The sequence below is a fragment of the Chanos chanos genome, chromosome 9 (assembly GCF_902362185.1).
Source record: "Chanos chanos chromosome 9, fChaCha1.1, whole genome shotgun sequence".
In the NCBI taxonomy this organism is placed as follows: domain Eukaryota; kingdom Metazoa; phylum Chordata; class Actinopteri; order Gonorynchiformes; family Chanidae; genus Chanos; species Chanos chanos.
This window is the reverse complement of record NC_044503.1, coordinates 23,661,798-23,680,268: the sequence shown is the minus strand read 5'-3', so window position 1 is coordinate 23,680,268 and position 18,471 is coordinate 23,661,798. Positions and strand designations below refer to the sequence as shown.

Below are 18,471 nucleotides of genomic sequence, written 5' to 3'. Positions count from 1 at the left end.
GTTGACATGAGCTTGAAAATAAATGCAAAAATATAAAGGATATCAAACAAACGTATCAAGTGACATGAAGTATCTCAAAATAATATCTTAAGTATATTTGAGAAACTTAATGTAAAGTGAAGAAAAGTATTCATATTATTTACAGAACCCTTTGATAATCATATCAGTTATTAGCGATATCAGAGTACTTCAAGCGTTTGAAACATGTTGGAAAGAAACTGCGCACTTCCACACCGATAAAGCCCGACAAAGTGTATCTGCTGTAAAAGATAATGAATGAAATGCTGTCATTGATAGTCATAAACTGACGCTATGATGTTTACGATACGACCATGTTAGATTCATGATAATATTTAGGCAGACACATTTATTGTTTTAAACTGATGGATTGGGTAGACCGGCTCCTAATTTGAATCAGTGATTTTATATCTTTCTACTCTTACACTATGTATATCCCATAAATCTCTTACCGCTGAATACCAAGAAACCATTAGTTAGATTTAGCATTTAGCGGCTAGTGCTATACCCTACGAATCTTTCGAAATTCCAGGGCGGGAACGAACACATGTAAAGGCACGAATGCAGAAATAGTTGATGGTGTAATCTCACGCAAGTTTGTGCATGTTCTTCTGATTGCAGCAAAACAAAGGTACCACGGAGAGACATGGTCCAAATTCAGACAACCATATGGCCCCTTCGTATGAGACGCGCTGCGAGACTTCGTGAGATTATCAATTTTGCGGTTTTTCTACAGGATTGTGGATGCAAGACTTCGTGTCATGGCTGCGCTTGTTCGGCACCTCACACCTCTCTTGTTTAAACAGGTCGTTCTTAGATTGAATGAAATAAATACACGTGACACACAGGGGAAGTGGTTGGGAAATGCAGGACAATCTTTGATTGGTCACAGTATTCTTTTGCTATACATCTGCCGAATGCGTTTGCCTTTAATCAGTTGAATTTCGGGAGCTGTGTATCAGATAAAGCTAAATTCAGTGTTGCATTTCCACTTGTATTCCTAAGTAGGAAATGCTAAATCTAAACCACACAACATCGATTACGTTAATTTTTCTTTGAGGGATAATAGATGTGGCCGAGCTCAATAACGCCTGGGTCTTTTCTCCAATTTCATGGATCATGTTCTGTACCAACACCTGTGATGTATAATCCTCAACATCCTATGTGAGACGTTAGCCGTCAAACGTCCTCAAAAGAACTTCCTTTTGCACAGTACAGCTGAAGGTACTATGGGTTTTTAATGTTGTTTGCAATGTTTACATCATTTGTACAGCGGTTTTATGTGCTGGTTGCCTGGCAGCCACTGCAATTTCCAATACTTCTGCAGAATTAGGATTACAGGTCATTTTATGGTGTAAACCCTCCACTCTGGCACCTATGCACTCCATATAAATTGAGGCCAAAACGTGGTTCTACAGCTCATAAGTCCGATAACCCAGATGTCCTGTTTACTTAATTATCTTGTCTTAAAAAGTTAGCAGAGACATTCCAGGCCACACCAATAGCTGCTACGATCGAGTGCAGTGATTGGTGGATTATCTACAGACGAGGTAAATATTTAAAATTCCACAGATAACTTCAGCATGCTCCCTCAGGCAACCAAAGCAGAGGTAAAAGTCGCGGCTTTGAGATGGACTTGACAGGGCGACGACAGTCCCTGTACGTCCTGCAGTTTAAGAGGTCACTGATAACCCTCTTTTTTTTTTTTTTTTACAAAGTGCAAAGCCACAACCACAAGCCCGTGCTGACACTAGCGAACGAAACAGGTCAGCTCTTCTCACCAGACCGTGTGACACTTTAGGGCAGAAGCGCCAGCTGTTTCTGTCATCTCTCCTGTTTGTGTTCAGAGTCTCTGGACTTTGTTTTACAATGGTGCACTAGAGCCAAAGGAAAAAAAAAAGTGTGTGGAATGTTCCGGATTTCAGGTGTGCGTTGGGGGCCCCAGCATGTCTATTCTTTTTTTTTTTCTTTTCCTTTTTTCTTTCTTTGCTTTTTTGCCATCACATACAGTGGTTTACGCATATTCTCATATTTTTAGTCTTCATTCAGGTATTTTTCCAGGAAGAATGACCACACACACATTAGTTTTCTGGAATGTTTGTGAACAACTTTTAGTGACTTGCCTTTCGATATTTGTCACTTTTTTTCTCACCGCAGCTCAACAGTTGTTATGTAAAATACAGTGGCGCTTTTGGTGGTTGTTCAAAAAGGAAGTGAAACTCCGATGTATTTAGCTGTTGTGTAGAGTCCCCAAAAAAAGAACGTGGTCCCCCAACATTCATTGGACACAGAACGCATGGCTTGAAATGCTAAGAAGCTCCAACAGACAACATAGTGGGGATATGGAAACTCAGAGACTGAAGTGGAAAAAAGAAGTCTATAAGGCATGACTGTTGAATGTCATGTGGCGTCACCATATTCAAAATCCAACAGCTCCCTATCTGTGAAGATCTACTGATTGCGCCTGGCGTAACTTAGCTTTAGGTGCTGGACAACTTTCAAACTTTCAGAGGTGCAGAGTTGTAAGAAAAAAATTGGATATTAACCTGAAGTTCAGGTTAAAGGAATGAGACATTCTGTTTCTGAAACTTTTTTTGTTGTTGTTGTTTTTTTTTTTACAGAAACGTGTTCAGACTTGCAGTTCATGACTTTTATCATACACGGTTTCCACATCATCCACTGTAAACTAAACACTAGAGACCTTATAAAGATTTGCTATGGCTGTCATTCAGTCTCTTATCAAATGTAATCTCATGATGTCAACTGAACAACCTCCTGAGAGGGCATAGGTCAAATATGTAGAATTCTTACCTGCACTTTTTTCTGCTTGTCTGCTTGTTTGTTTTATTGTTTTTGTCGTTCCCCCTCCCTCCTCTTCGCAAAGGCTCTGTCTCCCGTCTTTATACAAATCAAGTGGTCAGCATTAAGCAAACGATGAAACGTGTCCTCAGACCGGTTGACAACAAAACGGAATCCAGTGTACCACTTCTCTGTCTCTGCTCACCACCCTGGTTCAAGATAATTTGACTTGTACTTCCTTGAGGAACTAATTGTGTAAGACACACCCCTGAATCTCTCTCTCTCTCTCTCTCTCTCTCTCTCTCTCTCTCTCTCTCTCTCCCCTCCCTTTCACTCCATTTGCTGCTGACATCATGTCCCGGCCTGCCCTGACAAGTGAAAACCCTAGAAAGAATTTAACTTTAATCCAACAGTGCAGCCTGTTCAAAAGGGGAGGGCATTAACCCCTTTTGTCATTTGTTTCACTGGCATGTAGCTACTGTCAGCAGAGACCGTGTTGTTTCTCTCTTTCACTCTTTCCTCTGATTGATCGTCAGTTAATTAAACTATACCCAGTCTGTTATGTTTGACTTGCTAACTAGCTTACTCAAAGCTAAGTTAAACTTCTCAAAAATATAGTCTGTAAAACAAAACTTCTAGGTCTTAGCAAGATGTCCCTTCAACAGATGGTTGCAATGAAAGTATTTATTTAATCAACAATATGAGATCATTTTAAGAATTTCTGTGCGCTACTTAATTTTTCCTCAGCAAGCTAGTTATCATTAACTCTCATTAAAGTTATCATTAAATAACTTTAGGTGTGGATGTAGATAAGTTAATATGCAGTTAATATGATTATCTAACAATAGAAATGAAAAGGAAGAGAAAGCTTACACGATCTTGCTGAAAACCCTTCACTTGGAACAGGAAATTACACCGTGAAAATGACTTGTTAACAGAAAATTGTCAGTACGTTTAGGCATCTGTTCAAGAACCAGAAAACTTTGTTTTCTTTTTTCTCTCCTTCTTTCATTTTGTTAATAGAAATTTAAGGGTTTTTTTCTCACTGGCTTTTGTACTTTCACTATGGCAATGAATCATTCAAGGAGAGAATGTATTGCACGCGAACTGAAAAGGTGAAAATATGCTAAGATTACTCAGACAATGTCTGGTCTGTGAGGAGGAGAGCTCAGCGCCTGCATTTAAAATGCTTTTTTTTTTTTTTTTTTTATCAATCTGCTCCCAGAATGACCACCATATGGAATGAGCAGTATCTATAAAAAAAACATCTGCGTCAGGCAACCTGCCAGCAGCTGTCCTCACGACTGAGGTGGGGTCCAGCTATCACTTTACGCTCAGTTCAGCTATTGCTTTAGATGGTGTTGCTAAAAGATAGCCCTGATATAGAGATTCTAACATTTTATTACATTTCCTGTCATTTTCCCCCCTTTCTGCCTGCATTACCAAAAAAAAAAAAAAAAAAATCAACAGAGACTGCGAGGCTAATGACAGAACTAAGCTTGTCACCAAGGCAACAGACAGGAAGTGTCGCTTAAGCGGTTTCCTGATAGCTTCCGCCTTATCATCAAATGACATCTGACATGTGAAACTCAGGACGAACGCTGAATTGCACATTGTGAAAGGGGAATTAGAGCGCACACCAAACCCAAACACTCTGATTTCCTTTAGTGGTTTTCACATCCACAAGAAAATGTATTCAATAACAATACAATAAGGAACACTAAGGTTCCTCATTATTGGTATTATTATTATTAGTTGTACTAATAGTAGTAGTAGTAGAAGTAGTGGTAGTAATGGCAAGATTGCCACTCACAATAGTAATAGTACTAATATAATTGATTTCAGTGTGCTTCATTTTTAGCTTACTCTGTAAGATGAAGAGATTAATCTTTGCACTGAACAGCATTTTGTGATAATAGATGTTAGAGTGTGCTATTTAGATAATAACACAAGCAATGAAATATTGAAAGGAAAATAAATGATCAGATAACTAAAAACACAGTCCAATCGATCAAAGACTACTCTTCAGAATGATCCAAGCTCATTGTTAAGATGGGGCACAGTGGGCTCCATAATCAACGAAGTGGGTAACGAGTTGTAATTCATTCTGAAAGAGAACAGAAAGTCTTCTAATCTACCATCAGGCTCCAGTACATGCTAATAAGCATTTTGGAGAGATTGCCAGATGTAAAATAAATAATAATAATAATAATAATAATAATAAAAACTTAAGAATAAATGACTGATGTTCACTGAACGGAAATGTAAGTTTGATTAGTACTGGATCTTACAGTCAGAACGACATAAGAAAATTCAGTAGTCCAGCTTTACATGCTAGTGGTGGGTTTAACATCTTAAACAAGAGACTTGTGTTGAATAGTCTCCCAATACCTGTAGTTACGAGTTGTAGACAGTCTTTAATATAATGAGGGGTTTTTTTTTGTTTTTTTTTTTTGCATCTGTTCCTTAGGCTTTTAAAAAGGGGCAATAACATCATTAACTCTAACAGGTACCAGTCAAAACCTGAGTCCCTCTGTCAGGATGCTGAAAGTTAGCTGCAAATGGATTTTTAGCAAGATCACATGACTAATTCATAATTTAAAATAAATAAATAAATAAATAAATTGCTGTTTCATTGATCTCAATGCCTCAGTATAAATGTTAGATATTTCATACATGTGTGGGAATTAAATTATAGTTCAATAATTGTATTAGTTGTTTGTAAATATTCTGTTTATTGACAAGACATGCTATCGGTCCTGATTTTATCACACGCTCAAGCTCAGGCATGTTTACAAAATAAATAATTAGATAAATAAATATTCTATTTTAGACCTTGTATTTACCATGAGCTAACTAATGTATCTGTATAAGTATTTTCTTTTTTTTTTTTTGAATTTCTTTATTTTTATAGTAATTTCTGGGAGATGGCTCTAACTTTCACACTGTTTGATTGTTTCCATGACATGCAAACAGTTAGAGTGGTACACATCTAAAGTCTCATTTTTTTTCCAATTCCAGTTTAACCCATTTTTTACAGTCAGTTGAATAAAAATGTATTAGTAAGTATTAAAATTCATACCTTTCTTTCTAACTCATTTGTCTGATTCTCTGAATATCATGAAACGAACATCAAGATACATGTTTCACATTAGTCCGTTAATGGACAGGATTTCAGATGGTCATCCAGTCAAAGCCATTGGCCAGTGCACTAAGGCTTGGCCCCAAGCTGTGGATGGTACTTCAAATATACTAACCCAGTCCCAAAATAAAGCTATCCGATATCTACTGTCAGTCCTATATGCTGAAATCGCATTTTATGAAGTCCGGCAAAACATGAGCTGCTAAAATACACGTGTGGTTCTTGACCTAACTGTAGCGCTGTGGTCAAGTCAGTCACTAAATGCAGGAGTATTTTGTCCAGGAAGGTCTGTGAGCAATGATGTTGGTCTGAATCAAACATCTGAGCATCTGAGACATCTTATACCTGAAAGGTCAGTTCATCCAGCGTTTCGTTCTGTCTCTCTTAACCACCTTTTGCTCTCACAGCAGATTGCAGGCAGTGCTACGCATGGGAAGATTGGCAGGTAACCGAGTGTACTGCTTTCTGAAACTGTGTTTCTTGTTGTTGAACGCCAGGGCTGCATTCTCCTGGCTTCCACTAGATGGAGCCATATCCTGCGCGTTGCCTGCAGCATTCTCCGGTTTTCCTCCTTTGTTGTTCTTAGTCTTTTTGACCTTCTCCTTGTCTTGAGGCTCCACGGTGATTGTCGTGGCATCTGTCGTGCCTTCGAGAGGCGGTAGCGTGTCTGGCGGAGGGTCTGTCGGGGTCGGTTTTCCTTCTGCCTGCTCCTCATTCGGAATGTTGGGGTTGGAGTTTGAGTGTTTAGTGTTAGTGCAAGTGGAACTGCAGGAGACAATTAACAAGAAACAAAAAAAACAAACAAACAAAAAAAACAACAACATATTTTGTAATTAATCATACCATACAAGTAATGTTTGTAGAGGTTAAGAGCCTTCTGGGCTTTTTATGTCTTAATTAGAGCAAATATTTGTGGGTTGTTGTTTTTTTTTACCCATTTGAGCTGCGGTCTTCAGAATCCTTTTGTTCACTGCTGTAGCGCAGCTCTGCTGGGGTTTTAAATGAGAGATCCTTTTTTCCCTTCAGCCAGTATGTCTTCATATACCCTTTACCCTGGACCAGGACAGACATGGTTTTTTAGTTTCCATTAAAAAAAAAAAAATTAACCAACAGTGTGTCTGCTTTGGGAGTTCATTTTATTATTTCAAAGAAAATACGGACATCGAAAAGCTAAATAGTAAACTAAAAATCTGAATAAAACAATTCCACTGCAGTATAATTATCAGTGTAGCAAAAACAGAAAGTCTATGGACAGCGATTAAAATGTTTTGATTTAAGAGGGTTCACATTCTGAAAACAGGAGACGAGCTACCTTTACAAATATTTTACCCCTCTCTTCAATGATATAAGGCTCGTGTTCCAGGTGGTCCTTGGTGGTTTGGCTAATGTGGATTTGCATACCCTGTATAAACAAACAATTAGACCAGTATGGCTGTCAGAGTCGATGCAGGGACTCTCTCCCACAAGTTTTCATTAAATGTTCTGTTTTTAAATTCTGGAGGGAAAAAAACAGTGCGTTAACAGATGTGTACCATGAACTTACCACACCGTTACTCTCCATACGAGAGGCAGTATTGACTGTGTCCCCGAAAAGACAGTACCTGGGCATCTTCAGCCCAACCACGCCCGCTACCACCATACCTGAGTGAATACCTGTAAAAGTCAGCACAGAATTAAACTACTGCCTCTGAACTTGACACTCATCTGCTGGACAAGAGACAACTGATATAATGAAAGAATGGGGCATGTACCTTTGTTATGCTTTGTGTGGTTTCATGTTCTGTTACTATTTATTTCTAAAATAAATATTTACTTTTGAAGGACATCATATTACAGAAATGAAAATAAAAATGTATTATATTCCCATACAGCTGGTGGTAATCAACAAACTCAATCATTTGTATCTTATACGTTACTGTCAACAGTCGTGTCTTTGGCGTTCTACCCACCAACACGGATTTGGATGTTGTCTCCGGTGGAGGGGTCCTTCAGGTGGTCGATGGAGCTTAGCATATCCAGAGCCATGTCACAGATATGGTGGGCATGAAACGTGGTTTTGTTTGGCACACCTGCCACCACCATATACGCATCCCTTATGGTCTCCACCTCAAATTCAACACAAATATAAAGTCAGCTAGCATGGATACATACTCTGGAAGGAACTTAAAAAGAAATTTAAAAAGTCATTGGTGGTTGTTTTGGAAGTGGATGATTGTTGTGTGATAAGTTTGACTGTAGGCATTGGCTCCTAATATGCAGTTTTTTGGTGGAGAAAATAAAAATAAAAATGTCTTTTTTTTTTTACTCCAAAATTTTTCCTAACCATGGTTTATACATGTTACCTTATAGACATTGTGTTTCTCACTCAGAGTGTCGAATACAATGTAGATTTCATTCAGCATGTCGACCACCTGCATAGGTGTTATGTGAATACAGATCTCATTAAACTTCACCACGTCGCTAAACAAGATGGTCACATCTGGAAACACCTGGAAGGTGTGAAAAAAGAGAAGGACCAGCTTCATCAGAAAGGCATACGTGAACACTCCAAAAAGGAAATCTCTGACCTTTTTCAGTAATCCAGACAACGCTCATTAACTATTCTCCCCTTTTTGGCAAAACATCACCCCGAACCTTGAGATCCTGTTTGATGAAAGGACGACATTAGGCCGGCGTTTGTGTAGATACCTGACAGGTCTCCAGCGCAGTGATGCCTTTTCTCAGTCGGTCAGCCACTGCTTTGGGTATCATGGCATATAACAGCGAATCTCCCCTTTTCTTCTCCTCGTCCAACTTCTTAATGATCTCCTGGAGCTGGGCGTACTTCTGTTGCTCCTGTGAGAGCGGGACAACAAAAGGAAATGTGAGACGATAGCAGGTGATACCACAGATTGGGGATCTTCAAATCTGAACCTGGATATCCAAAGTCCCGCTGCTTTTCCAATCAGCCAAGCACTGTGGTGTCTGATTTGGCTGAAGAGCACACACACCTGTTTTCCAGGTCAAAATCATCCTCTAATTATGAAGTGAAGCCAAAAAAACAGCAGGATCTTGGCATCCAGAACCAGATACGGTTAGTGGGATGGTATGAACGTTTGTGGAAGTGCATGTTACTGTGTTTTAGACCCAATACTGTGAATACTTGTTAGGATTTTAGAGCTTTTTGTTCCTTGCTGCTTTTGTACCTGGTCCAGAGCCAACTGCAGCTCCGCCGATTGCTGTGTTCCAGCCAGAATGAGTTCCCTGCTTGAGTCATGCAGGTTCAAGTCGTTTACATACACTCCCATTTTAATCATATCTTCCACTGTCTCAATACTACAAAAATAAAAAAAAAAGAGTATTTGAATCATCTATAGCAGTTTTAATGTACACTTGCAATCAGTAAAATAATTAACTGCAAATGAATTGATAAATAAATAAGTGAACAAACAAATAAATAAATTTGCTAATTAGAAGCAGCATGACTGGCCAAATGCCCCAACAGAGCTCTATTGCGTTTAAAGCCGGAAAGATGGCATGGACTTACATGGGCGTGCCAAGGAAGATGAGGGAATCCCACTGAGGGACATACTTCATCTGGCCCTTCAGATGAAGAGGCTTCTTAGGAGGTTCTCGCATATCCTCGAATATCGTCTCACTGCACTTTCCTTGGAATGAGAGAGACAAGAGTTCACTCATTATCTTTTTTTTTTCCTTAAATCCCTTTAGGTGAACGCCTGATAAAAGCTAGCATTCGATTAATATATATTTAGTTTCATATATGTTTAAATTTTGAGTTTCAATAGTTTCGATTTTTGATTTTAATTGTAGGTGTTCTATTTGGAAGAATGAAACTGTCATCAGCACACCGATTTTCCATGGAGAAAAGCCAAAGGCAACAGGACTGAAGTGATTTAAACAAGTTTGTGAGAGCATCTTGTAAAACAAGGGGTGAAAGGTGGATAGCCAACCAGTCACAGTCTGGAAGGCCAGCAGCTCAATGTCTTCTCCGCCAGAGTTAGCTGAACTGTTGTACTGAGTCAAAGCACTGCTGTACTCCTGATCTGTTCCCTTCATGTCCTCCATCGCCTTCAGGTCTAATGGAGGAAAAGGCTTATTATATACCAGCAAAGTCCATGTGACCAGCACTGACCAATGACCACTGACCTCATGATATCATGAACATATTCCTCAAAGTTAGCCATTGGTGTGCTCTGTACAGCTCAATATTTCAACTGAACAAATTTAAACAATTAATCAGTGCTCTATGAAATCATCATAGTTTTTGCCACCAACAATATTATTTTCTACCAGCACCATACCTCTCTCCTCCTTCTTGGGTTTTTCACTCTCTTCCTTCTCCTCCGGTTCCTCCTTGCTCAACTTAGGAATGTTTACCTTCTGTTTGCTTTCCACCACTGCTTTGGAGAGCAGCTCAAACACGTTGTTCAGGTGGGTGTAGATCTGTGGAGGGGATGTTTGATCTAGTGTTTCTTTCTCTGAGTTTAAAAAATGCTGGCCAATTCACATAGTGCACATTTGTTTCTTAAGCCTCTTGAAGCTACTGCATAAAAAGCCTTAAAAGACCTTGGTTTTTGAAGGGCCAGTCACTTTCATCCTTATATAACTGCAACCACATCCTATGATGGATCACTCCACCTTTTCTTTTAACCTTGAACTACAAACGTATCTCTCTCACCTTCTGTGTTTTAGCCTTCCGTCACATGCTCTGCACATACACAACCCCCTCCACATGTTCTGGAGATACCCTCTGCTTGACTCACATTATCCCAGCTGAATTCCAGCATGGGTCGAACCAGGGTGAACTCTTCGTTGACCTTCTTGCCCTGCAGGTCCGAGAAGACCTCTTTTAGCCCGTCTCCAATGCGATACATGGTCATGTCCCTGCGGAAGATGACACTGAAGGGGAACATGTCAAAGAAGATGCCTCTCTTCATGGGCAGTTTTTCGTAGCCTGGAGCCGTCTTCTGCTGGGGCATCCGATGCTTGAAAGCAGCATTGTCAAAGTTCATTTTATAGACCTGCGGAAAGTTGACATTGTTGGGAATAATGAGGTAAAAAAATCATTCAGAGTAATAACTTTCAACCTCCCAAGCAAAGGATTTCACACATTTTGTTTAATATTTTATCATACCACGTATGTCATTTTCTCGGTCTCCTCCTTTGACAGAATTTCCACTTCAATGTCCGTGTTGTAGAACTGTCGGCCCACTTGAGAAAGCTGTCCTGTGGGACAAGTCGTCAGGGGAAACATGTTTGGCACCACAATAACAGTCCAATAACTCCAACATCTTCAGAAAGAAATACTACAGTATGTGAACAGATCTTTGTCCATTGTGTTATATTGGGCCCCCAATCTGAAAACGATTGATATCTACATCTGTACCTTTGACGAACTGAGTGAAACCCTTGCGGGTGCTGCGGTAGTGAAGGGTAAGACTGGTCTCACATTCCTCCTCCACACAGAAACTGGGCGGCTGGACTTTGGGGAAGGAGAATCGGAAATATTCGTGCAAGTTGTCCAGCTCGTTGATGAAGTCACGTACATTGCGTCCCAACACCTGACAGGGTAGACGCAGGGTACAAGTTTAGCATTCAGAACTGTGTGAAGGTAAACTGAATGAGGATACAAACCATTAATAAGCACTAACGAACAGTATATCATGAAGTAACATCGGTTTGACACCCCAAATGTTAAAACTCACCTTCAAAATCCGCTCGTAACCATAGTTTCCTATCCTTTTGACCATATAAACTCCAAAGGCATACATGAGCTCATCGTGAGTCTTTCCCAGAACCTCTCCGGCTGCTTTTGCCAAACGAAGGATTAAATTGTCACTGGTAAAGGGAAAAGCCCAAGTGTAAGAACCTTGAAAGCCTCAGCAGGTATATGAAAAGCTCCAACAACCTTTAGCAAGCAGTCTGGCAGCAATTTCTATGCATACTCAATGTAATTTATGGATGCGAGTAGGATGAAAGGAATACAGATTTACTTGTACATCTGGTGACGGACAAACTTGAGGTGGGGGATCTCGGCCCGAGCCTCGATCAGTCTCCACACGTCCTCTCCATAGGACTCGTTAATGTAATCATTCACCGCCTCCAAATATAGTCCATACATCTTCAGAGGGTTTGGAACCTCCAGATCTCTCCCTCAGTAAACTGCTTTGTCTTAAAAAGTAATGAAACAAAAAGAGAAAAAACAACAAAAGAAAAGCAAGACTTTCTGGCTGTCCCTGTACCTGCACCTGCCTTTCACTGGTTTCTGCACTTCTGAACGATGAAGCTGTACATGTATCAGAGGTTTACAATAGCACAGAGCACATTCTTTTCCAGTATTTTCAGCGTACACATCGGTTAATCAGATCCCTTGACAAAAAAAAAAAAGACATTGCCACACTACATGTTCTAATGAATCTATATGAGTAAATTAGGTGAAAGAAGTAAAAAACCATACATCTAACTTACCTGCAGTCACTTAGTTCAATGTACTTGTGTGAGTGACCGAGGCTTTGCACAAATGGGATCCCCTCACTCTTTCAGGCCACCTGTTCATGACACCCTTGCCTCTTCACACACCTCTCTGTCACTACAATAGAGGTCACAGACTGAAATAGTAGGGCTAGGGTGTGTTTCTGGCAGGTGTCAAAAAACCTGACACTTTCTAATCCCGTAATTTGTACTTCATAACACCTTAAATTTGTTTTTTCCCTTGACTGTGAAACTTTTCAGGTACATTCCATTTAACGAACAAACAAATAAATGAACAAATGAAATCTTTTGAACTCTTAAACACCTCAGGAACCACATAAGAACCCTATTTTGCCTTCTTCGTTACTTATGCAAAATAAGATCATCATTGAATTACTGCATTGCTATCCCTCTATTGCATTCTAGAACTTTCCTGTGTTCCCTGAATTTTCACAGTTGAGGGCTTTTTGTTCAATGTTTTAAACAACAACAACAACAACAACAAAAAACGCTTGCAGAAACCTGAGGGGGAGATGACAAGTATAAGTGGAATCCATTTTAAAGATGAGAACCACCTCTATAATATGATAACATATTCAAAAGACAGAGATGAATATAGGGCAGTCTGTAGGCTTGGTACTGGAGGAAAAACAAAAAACAAAAACAAAACAAGACATCATTTACAAGCCACAGGGGACCGATGCTGAGGGGCATATATTGCATTCAGCCAAGTCTTCCATCAAACTTGTGAAACCTGATGTTATCGATAGATAGCGCCTCTGAAGGGTCAAGAGGCTTGGGGGAAATTTGTTGTGACAAGCTGTGAGACTGGGGTGAATTTTGGGGGATTTTATTATGCAGACTAGTAGGTGCTAGGTTGCTGTCTTGCGGGTATTTACACAGCTACACCTCCTCACTGTTCAGAATGGAAAGTCATTCTGGCCAGAGCGGCCACTCCCACAACCTCATCTGTGCACTGAAAAAAAAAAGAAAAAGGAAAAACAGTGAGGGGATATGTATATATTTCCATGAGGTTATTAATTCCAGTGAAGGTTGTCATCTTCTCCACGGTCGTGTCGTATCATGGGCCTGCAGCATCACTGGCTCTAGGGAGATTGGTGAAGTGCACGGGGTTGAATAAAAGTAAAATTTCAACTAATTCCAGCGCTATAATCTGACACACAACATCACCACATCAGTTTTGGGACCTGGTTTAGTGGTAACAAGGTTCATGAAGGGTGACAGAGTCTATAATGCAAACTCTCCATGCTAAATCTAATCTAAAATATCATCTTCACTCTCTCTCTCTCTCTCTCTCTCTCTCTCTCTTTCTCCCTCTCTCTCTCTCTCTCTCTCTCTCTCTCTCTGTCTCTCTCTCCCTGTCTTTCCCTTGGCCGTGACCTTGCCCTCTTCATCCACTGGGTGTGCCTGTCATTTTCCTCCCTCTCTCATCCCTCTTGTCTATTTTCTCAGCTGTGTATTCCCTCTAAGCCCTCTCAACTGTCTCCTCTTTCTTTTTCTCCTCATCTCTTTCTCTCTTTCATGCACTCTAGCACTTTCTTGGAATTTACTACAATAGTAAAAATTCAGTAACTTATGGTGACTGGTGGAGGCCAGGATGTAGGATGTGGTGGGAATGAATTTATTTGGATGACTCTAGAAAGTAAAATTAATATCTACATTTGATTTAGCCACAAGTGCTAATGCTGATAGGGAATAAAGTTACTGATCGGTGAATATGTAATCAAAGAATGACTTCACCTTGTATGCTGCCATATGAAGGATGCTCATTCAGCATCCAACGCACACAAACAAGTATAAGAGCGTGTCTCCTTCACAGTTATAAGAACATGTACATTGTACATTACCAGGTGGGAAATATGTACAATAAGAGTGGAACTGGACCAAAAATTGACTCTTGCAGGACTCAGTATGTAATATTGTAATATTTTTCTAAAAAAAAGACACCTGGAGTCCCCTCTTATTACAAGGAAGAAAATTCCTGCAATAATTATAGGTTTGAAACCAATTTAAACTGTTCTGTCATACACCAACTCAGATTTCAGAAGGATGAAAGGGGTATTCTGTGATCAATAGTATCAAAGGCTGGGCTAAGATCAAAAGAAGTGAAATACATATATTATGTGCATCGGTGCTCGGGCCCGGGTCATCGACTACTTTTACGTCAGCGGTCTCCGCTATCGTTTTAGTGAGGAACAGTATTTTATGTTATGGACCTGAAATGTCTGAGTCCTGTGCTTTCCTTTTTTTTTCCCCTAAGCGTGCGCGACTGCTTTAAGTGTTCTAAAGTTTTAATATTGATTTTTATTCAATTGTTGTGTTGTGGTCAATTACACCTTCGGGTTAAGTATCAAACATGTAGTTAAGGAATCAAGTTAAAATAAAACCCAGAGAGCAGTTACACTTCAGGGAAAAAAGGGGAGAAGATAGAATATTTGGTTCAATGCTGTGAACATTTGACATTCAGCCTCCAATTTTGCTCAGACCTGAAATTCAGTAGGAACAGAAAAAATAAGCAGTTTATTAAAAAATTAGCAGTTAACAGCAGTACTCTCAGTTTTTGAGTTGTTATTAATATCCTTTGAGAAACTTGTCTTCAAGTAATGCGCTCTTGAAGAATATCGCAGTGAAGCATTAATTAATTTTTTTCTCTCAATCTGCATGCAGCTTTAAAACAATTTCACTTCAGCTGATAAATTTTCCAGGAAATTTGCCTCAGTTTTTTTTTTGGTCTACAGCAGTCCTTAATTTGGCATTAAAATCACACACAAAGTTGTGTATTAACCAATTATTTGTGCTTAACAGGGATGGAGACGTTATAGTGAAAAGGCTGCAGTCAGAGAGATAGAGAAAGTCCAGTATGACTCCAGCCAAAGAGGTCTCTGGCAGAAACACTAAAACAGTTTATTTCAAATACGGTTTTACTGCTTGTTGGTCTTATGCTCATTCATCAGAGCGGGATTTTTGATTCTTTGGAGCATTGTACACTGGGACATTGTACATTTCAGTGGTACTTTCGCCTGTGGTAGTTAAGGAATCAAGTTAAAATAAAACCCAGAGAGCAGTTACACTTCAGGGAAAAAAGGGGAGAAGATAGAATATTTGGTTCAATGCTGTGAACATTTGACATTCAGCCTCCAATTTTGCTCAGACCTGAAATTCAGTAGGAACAGAAAAAATAAGCAGTTTATTAAAAAATTAGCAGTTAACAGCAGTACTCTCAGTTTTTGAGTTGTTATTAATATCCTTTGAGAAACTTGTCTTCAAGTAATGCGCTCTTGAAGAATATCGCAGTGAAGCATTAATTAATTTTTTTCTCTCAATCTGCATGCAGCTTTAAAACAATTTCACTTCAGCTGATAAATTTTCCAGGAAATTTGCCTCAGTTTTTTTTTGGTCTACAGCAGTCCTTAATTTGGCATTAAAATCACACACAAAGTTGTGTATTAACCAATTATTTGTGCTTAACAGGGATGGAGACGTTATAGTGAAAAGGCTGCAGTCAGAGAGATAGAGAAAGTCCAGTATGACTCCAGCCAAAGAGGTCTCTGGCAGAAACACTAAAACAGTTTATTTCAAATACGGTTTTACTGCTTGTTGGTCTTATGCTCATTCATCAGAGCGGGATTTTTGATTCTTTGGAGCATTGTACACTGGGACATTGTACATTTCAGTGGTACTTTCGCCTGTGGGCCACTCCCTTCTAATTACACTATATATTGAAATCACATCATAACAGACGGCACCAGACTGAATGAGATAAACGGTAGGGCAGATTGAATTTTAACAGATATAGTTGGAATGCTGTCGAATACTTCAGGGAATGTTTTGTAGATGCTCCTTTCAAATGTCCTACCGAAACCAGAAACCAAGCTCTTGCTGTATTTCAGTAAATCCAGGAGCAGCTAGGGGGCACTGTTGTAACACTCTAACAACAACTGGGGAAATTTGAAAGTGAACAGCAGTGAGAAGACCTCTTCATTTATTTAATCATGACATTTATTGTATTAACCAATATCATATATTTTTTTTTAAGTTTCTTTCCAAATAATGTGGTAACAGCTGAGGTCGCATTCTCATAGGACTCCTGAAAACTGATGTGTGTATTTGTGTCTTATCAAGAAATTTGATTAGTTGACAGTAATAATTAGCTCTGCCAGAGAATCTCGTATGGCAGGCATGAGTTGTGGCTAGTTTTCATTTTGTGCACTCAGCTGATAATTAGCATCCATTCTTTTCTTTGTTGTGTCATTGTTTCTCCTGTCTTTGCCATTTTCCTACCCATGTCCTGCCTTTTACCAGGTATTACCAGGTACTTTTACCTCAGTACAGCAAGTTATATGTGCCTTCTTCCACTGCCAGTCAAACCATTATTTTTTCTCAAGCACATTGAAGCCTTACCAACGGTTGTGCTGCAACCGTGTCAATTTTGAGGAAATACATACTCATACTGCGTTAAAATGTACACAGGCTTTGCTGGTTAGTGTGCTCATTAGCAGCAAATGAGCTGTTGATGAAAGAAACGGATTATGTATTATAAAACCCATGGTTACTCCTTTGCAGAGCTAGCACTGTACTTTCATTTCTTGCTAGGCTCTTTCCACACAATCCTCAGTGAATCTCGGAGGGACGCTGAGTATTCTCTTAAGAGGCTGTCAGCATTGTGAATGTGGGTGTTGAATATCCTCTTGACCCTTACCTACACTCCTTTACATTCATTGTCATTTATACTGATGTGAAATTGTGCGAAACCATAACATGTAGTTTACTGTACTCCACAACGCCATTTCAAGGGTCCTGTGAATATGCCAAAGGGTATGTGTGTGTGTGTGTGTATGTGTCTGTGTGTAAAATGCTGGGCAGGCTATAGAATGACGCGTGTTCTTGTGTACTTCAAGAACATTAACGATAAAAGAACTTGAACTCCGAGTAAACATTAGCTGTTCCTAGACTGTGACACATATTGCTATGAGAACTGATCAGTTCTAAGCAGGGGCAAAAAGCTAATATGCTAAACGCATTTAACTTTGGGTAGTGCACAAATGTGAATCTTCTGAATATTTTCACATTTGCCTCTATGAACTCAATATTTGCCAAATCAGTGCTTTAGAGTCTCGGCAGACAGAGACAGGATTTAGCGGTAGGGGCATATAATAGGAACGTGACTGCACAATAGAGAAGGAGATGATTCACCCTTTTTTTTTTTTGAAAAATGAAAATCTCCCAGACTGTCTGGGGCTGGGGGGGCCATTCGCACTGCCCCGCCCTAAGCTGAATACTTAATATCAGCCCCCGTATCCCATTCCCACCCTCCACCCCCACCCTCAATCTTCTAATCTCCACTGTCAGCTTCTCTGCACTTTCAACAATGTAGCACTTTTTTTTTTTCTAGAATCCCATGGCACTTTCCTTTTTTCCTTCTTTTTTTCTCTCTCTCTTTTTTTTATATTGGTTTTACTCTCTACACAGTAGCAGATCACTGTCTGAATCCTGAATAGAAACTGTGTGGGACCTTATTGTACTTTATATCCCACCCAGCTCACTTTTTCTTACGCTCTCTCTCTCTCTCTCGCTCTCTATCGCTGCTTTCCACCCATTAGCATGCAGAGTTGCACTGTAGTAAAATCCCCCCACTTACCTGACCCTTTGCATCTGTTTAATTGAATCTCTCTCTGTGCATTGTGAAACCCTGCGATCCTTACCCAACTTTGATTTCTTATGTGTGACTTGATGTGGCTGAACTAAGAGCCTGGGACACATCGCAGGTTGCTTTTCATTCTTAAATCCAACATTTCAAGGCTGGAAAACAGGCTTAGAACCAACAAACTCAAGAACGAAATGGAAATAGTAGTGTAGACTCACCACAACAGTATTTACAAAAAAGGAAGAAGACAAAAAAAAAATAAGACAGCGGTCAAAAGAAAGGAATGGTCTACAAAGGCACCCATAAAGATTTCATTAACTCCACTGAATGGACTGCATTTATGCTTTCGGGTACCTTTTTCCGAAATGAAATTATA

General features: G+C 39.6%; 1 protein-coding gene across 1 annotated transcript; it reads right to left on the bottom strand.

Annotated features, from left to right (window-relative positions):
- Nucleotides 1-6,360: 6,360 nt before the first annotated feature.
- LOC115821491 (soluble guanylate cyclase 88E-like) lies at nucleotides 6,361-12,080 on the bottom strand. The gene is made up of 16 exons (XM_030785313.1): nucleotides 11,953-12,080; nucleotides 11,665-11,797; nucleotides 11,346-11,520; nucleotides 11,094-11,185; nucleotides 10,723-10,980; nucleotides 10,261-10,402; nucleotides 9,910-10,035; nucleotides 9,486-9,606; nucleotides 9,145-9,274; nucleotides 8,648-8,794; nucleotides 8,302-8,448; nucleotides 7,909-8,065; nucleotides 7,503-7,612; nucleotides 7,272-7,361; nucleotides 6,894-7,012; nucleotides 6,361-6,724 (listed from the first exon to the last, which is right to left on the bottom strand). Exons 1-16 carry the CDS (start codon nucleotides 12,078-12,080, stop codon nucleotides 6,361-6,363), a joined length of 2,439 nt encoding a protein of 812 aa, XP_030641173.1.
- Between the last annotated feature and the right edge of the window lie 6,391 nt (nucleotides 12,081-18,471).

Coding starts and splice junctions, on each gene's coding strand:
- LOC115821491 (XM_030785313.1), bottom strand. CDS start 12,080: ATGTATGGACTATATTTGGAGGCGGTGAATGATTACATTAACGAGTCC. Junction 11,798..11,952: donor GTCCGTCACCAGATGTACAA/GTAAATCTGTAT, acceptor TCCCTTTACCAG/TGACAATTTAATCCTTCGTT. Junction 10,403..10,722: donor TGGAATTCAGCTGGGATAAT/GTGAGTCAAGCA, acceptor TCCCCTCCACAG/ATCTACACCCACCTGAACAA.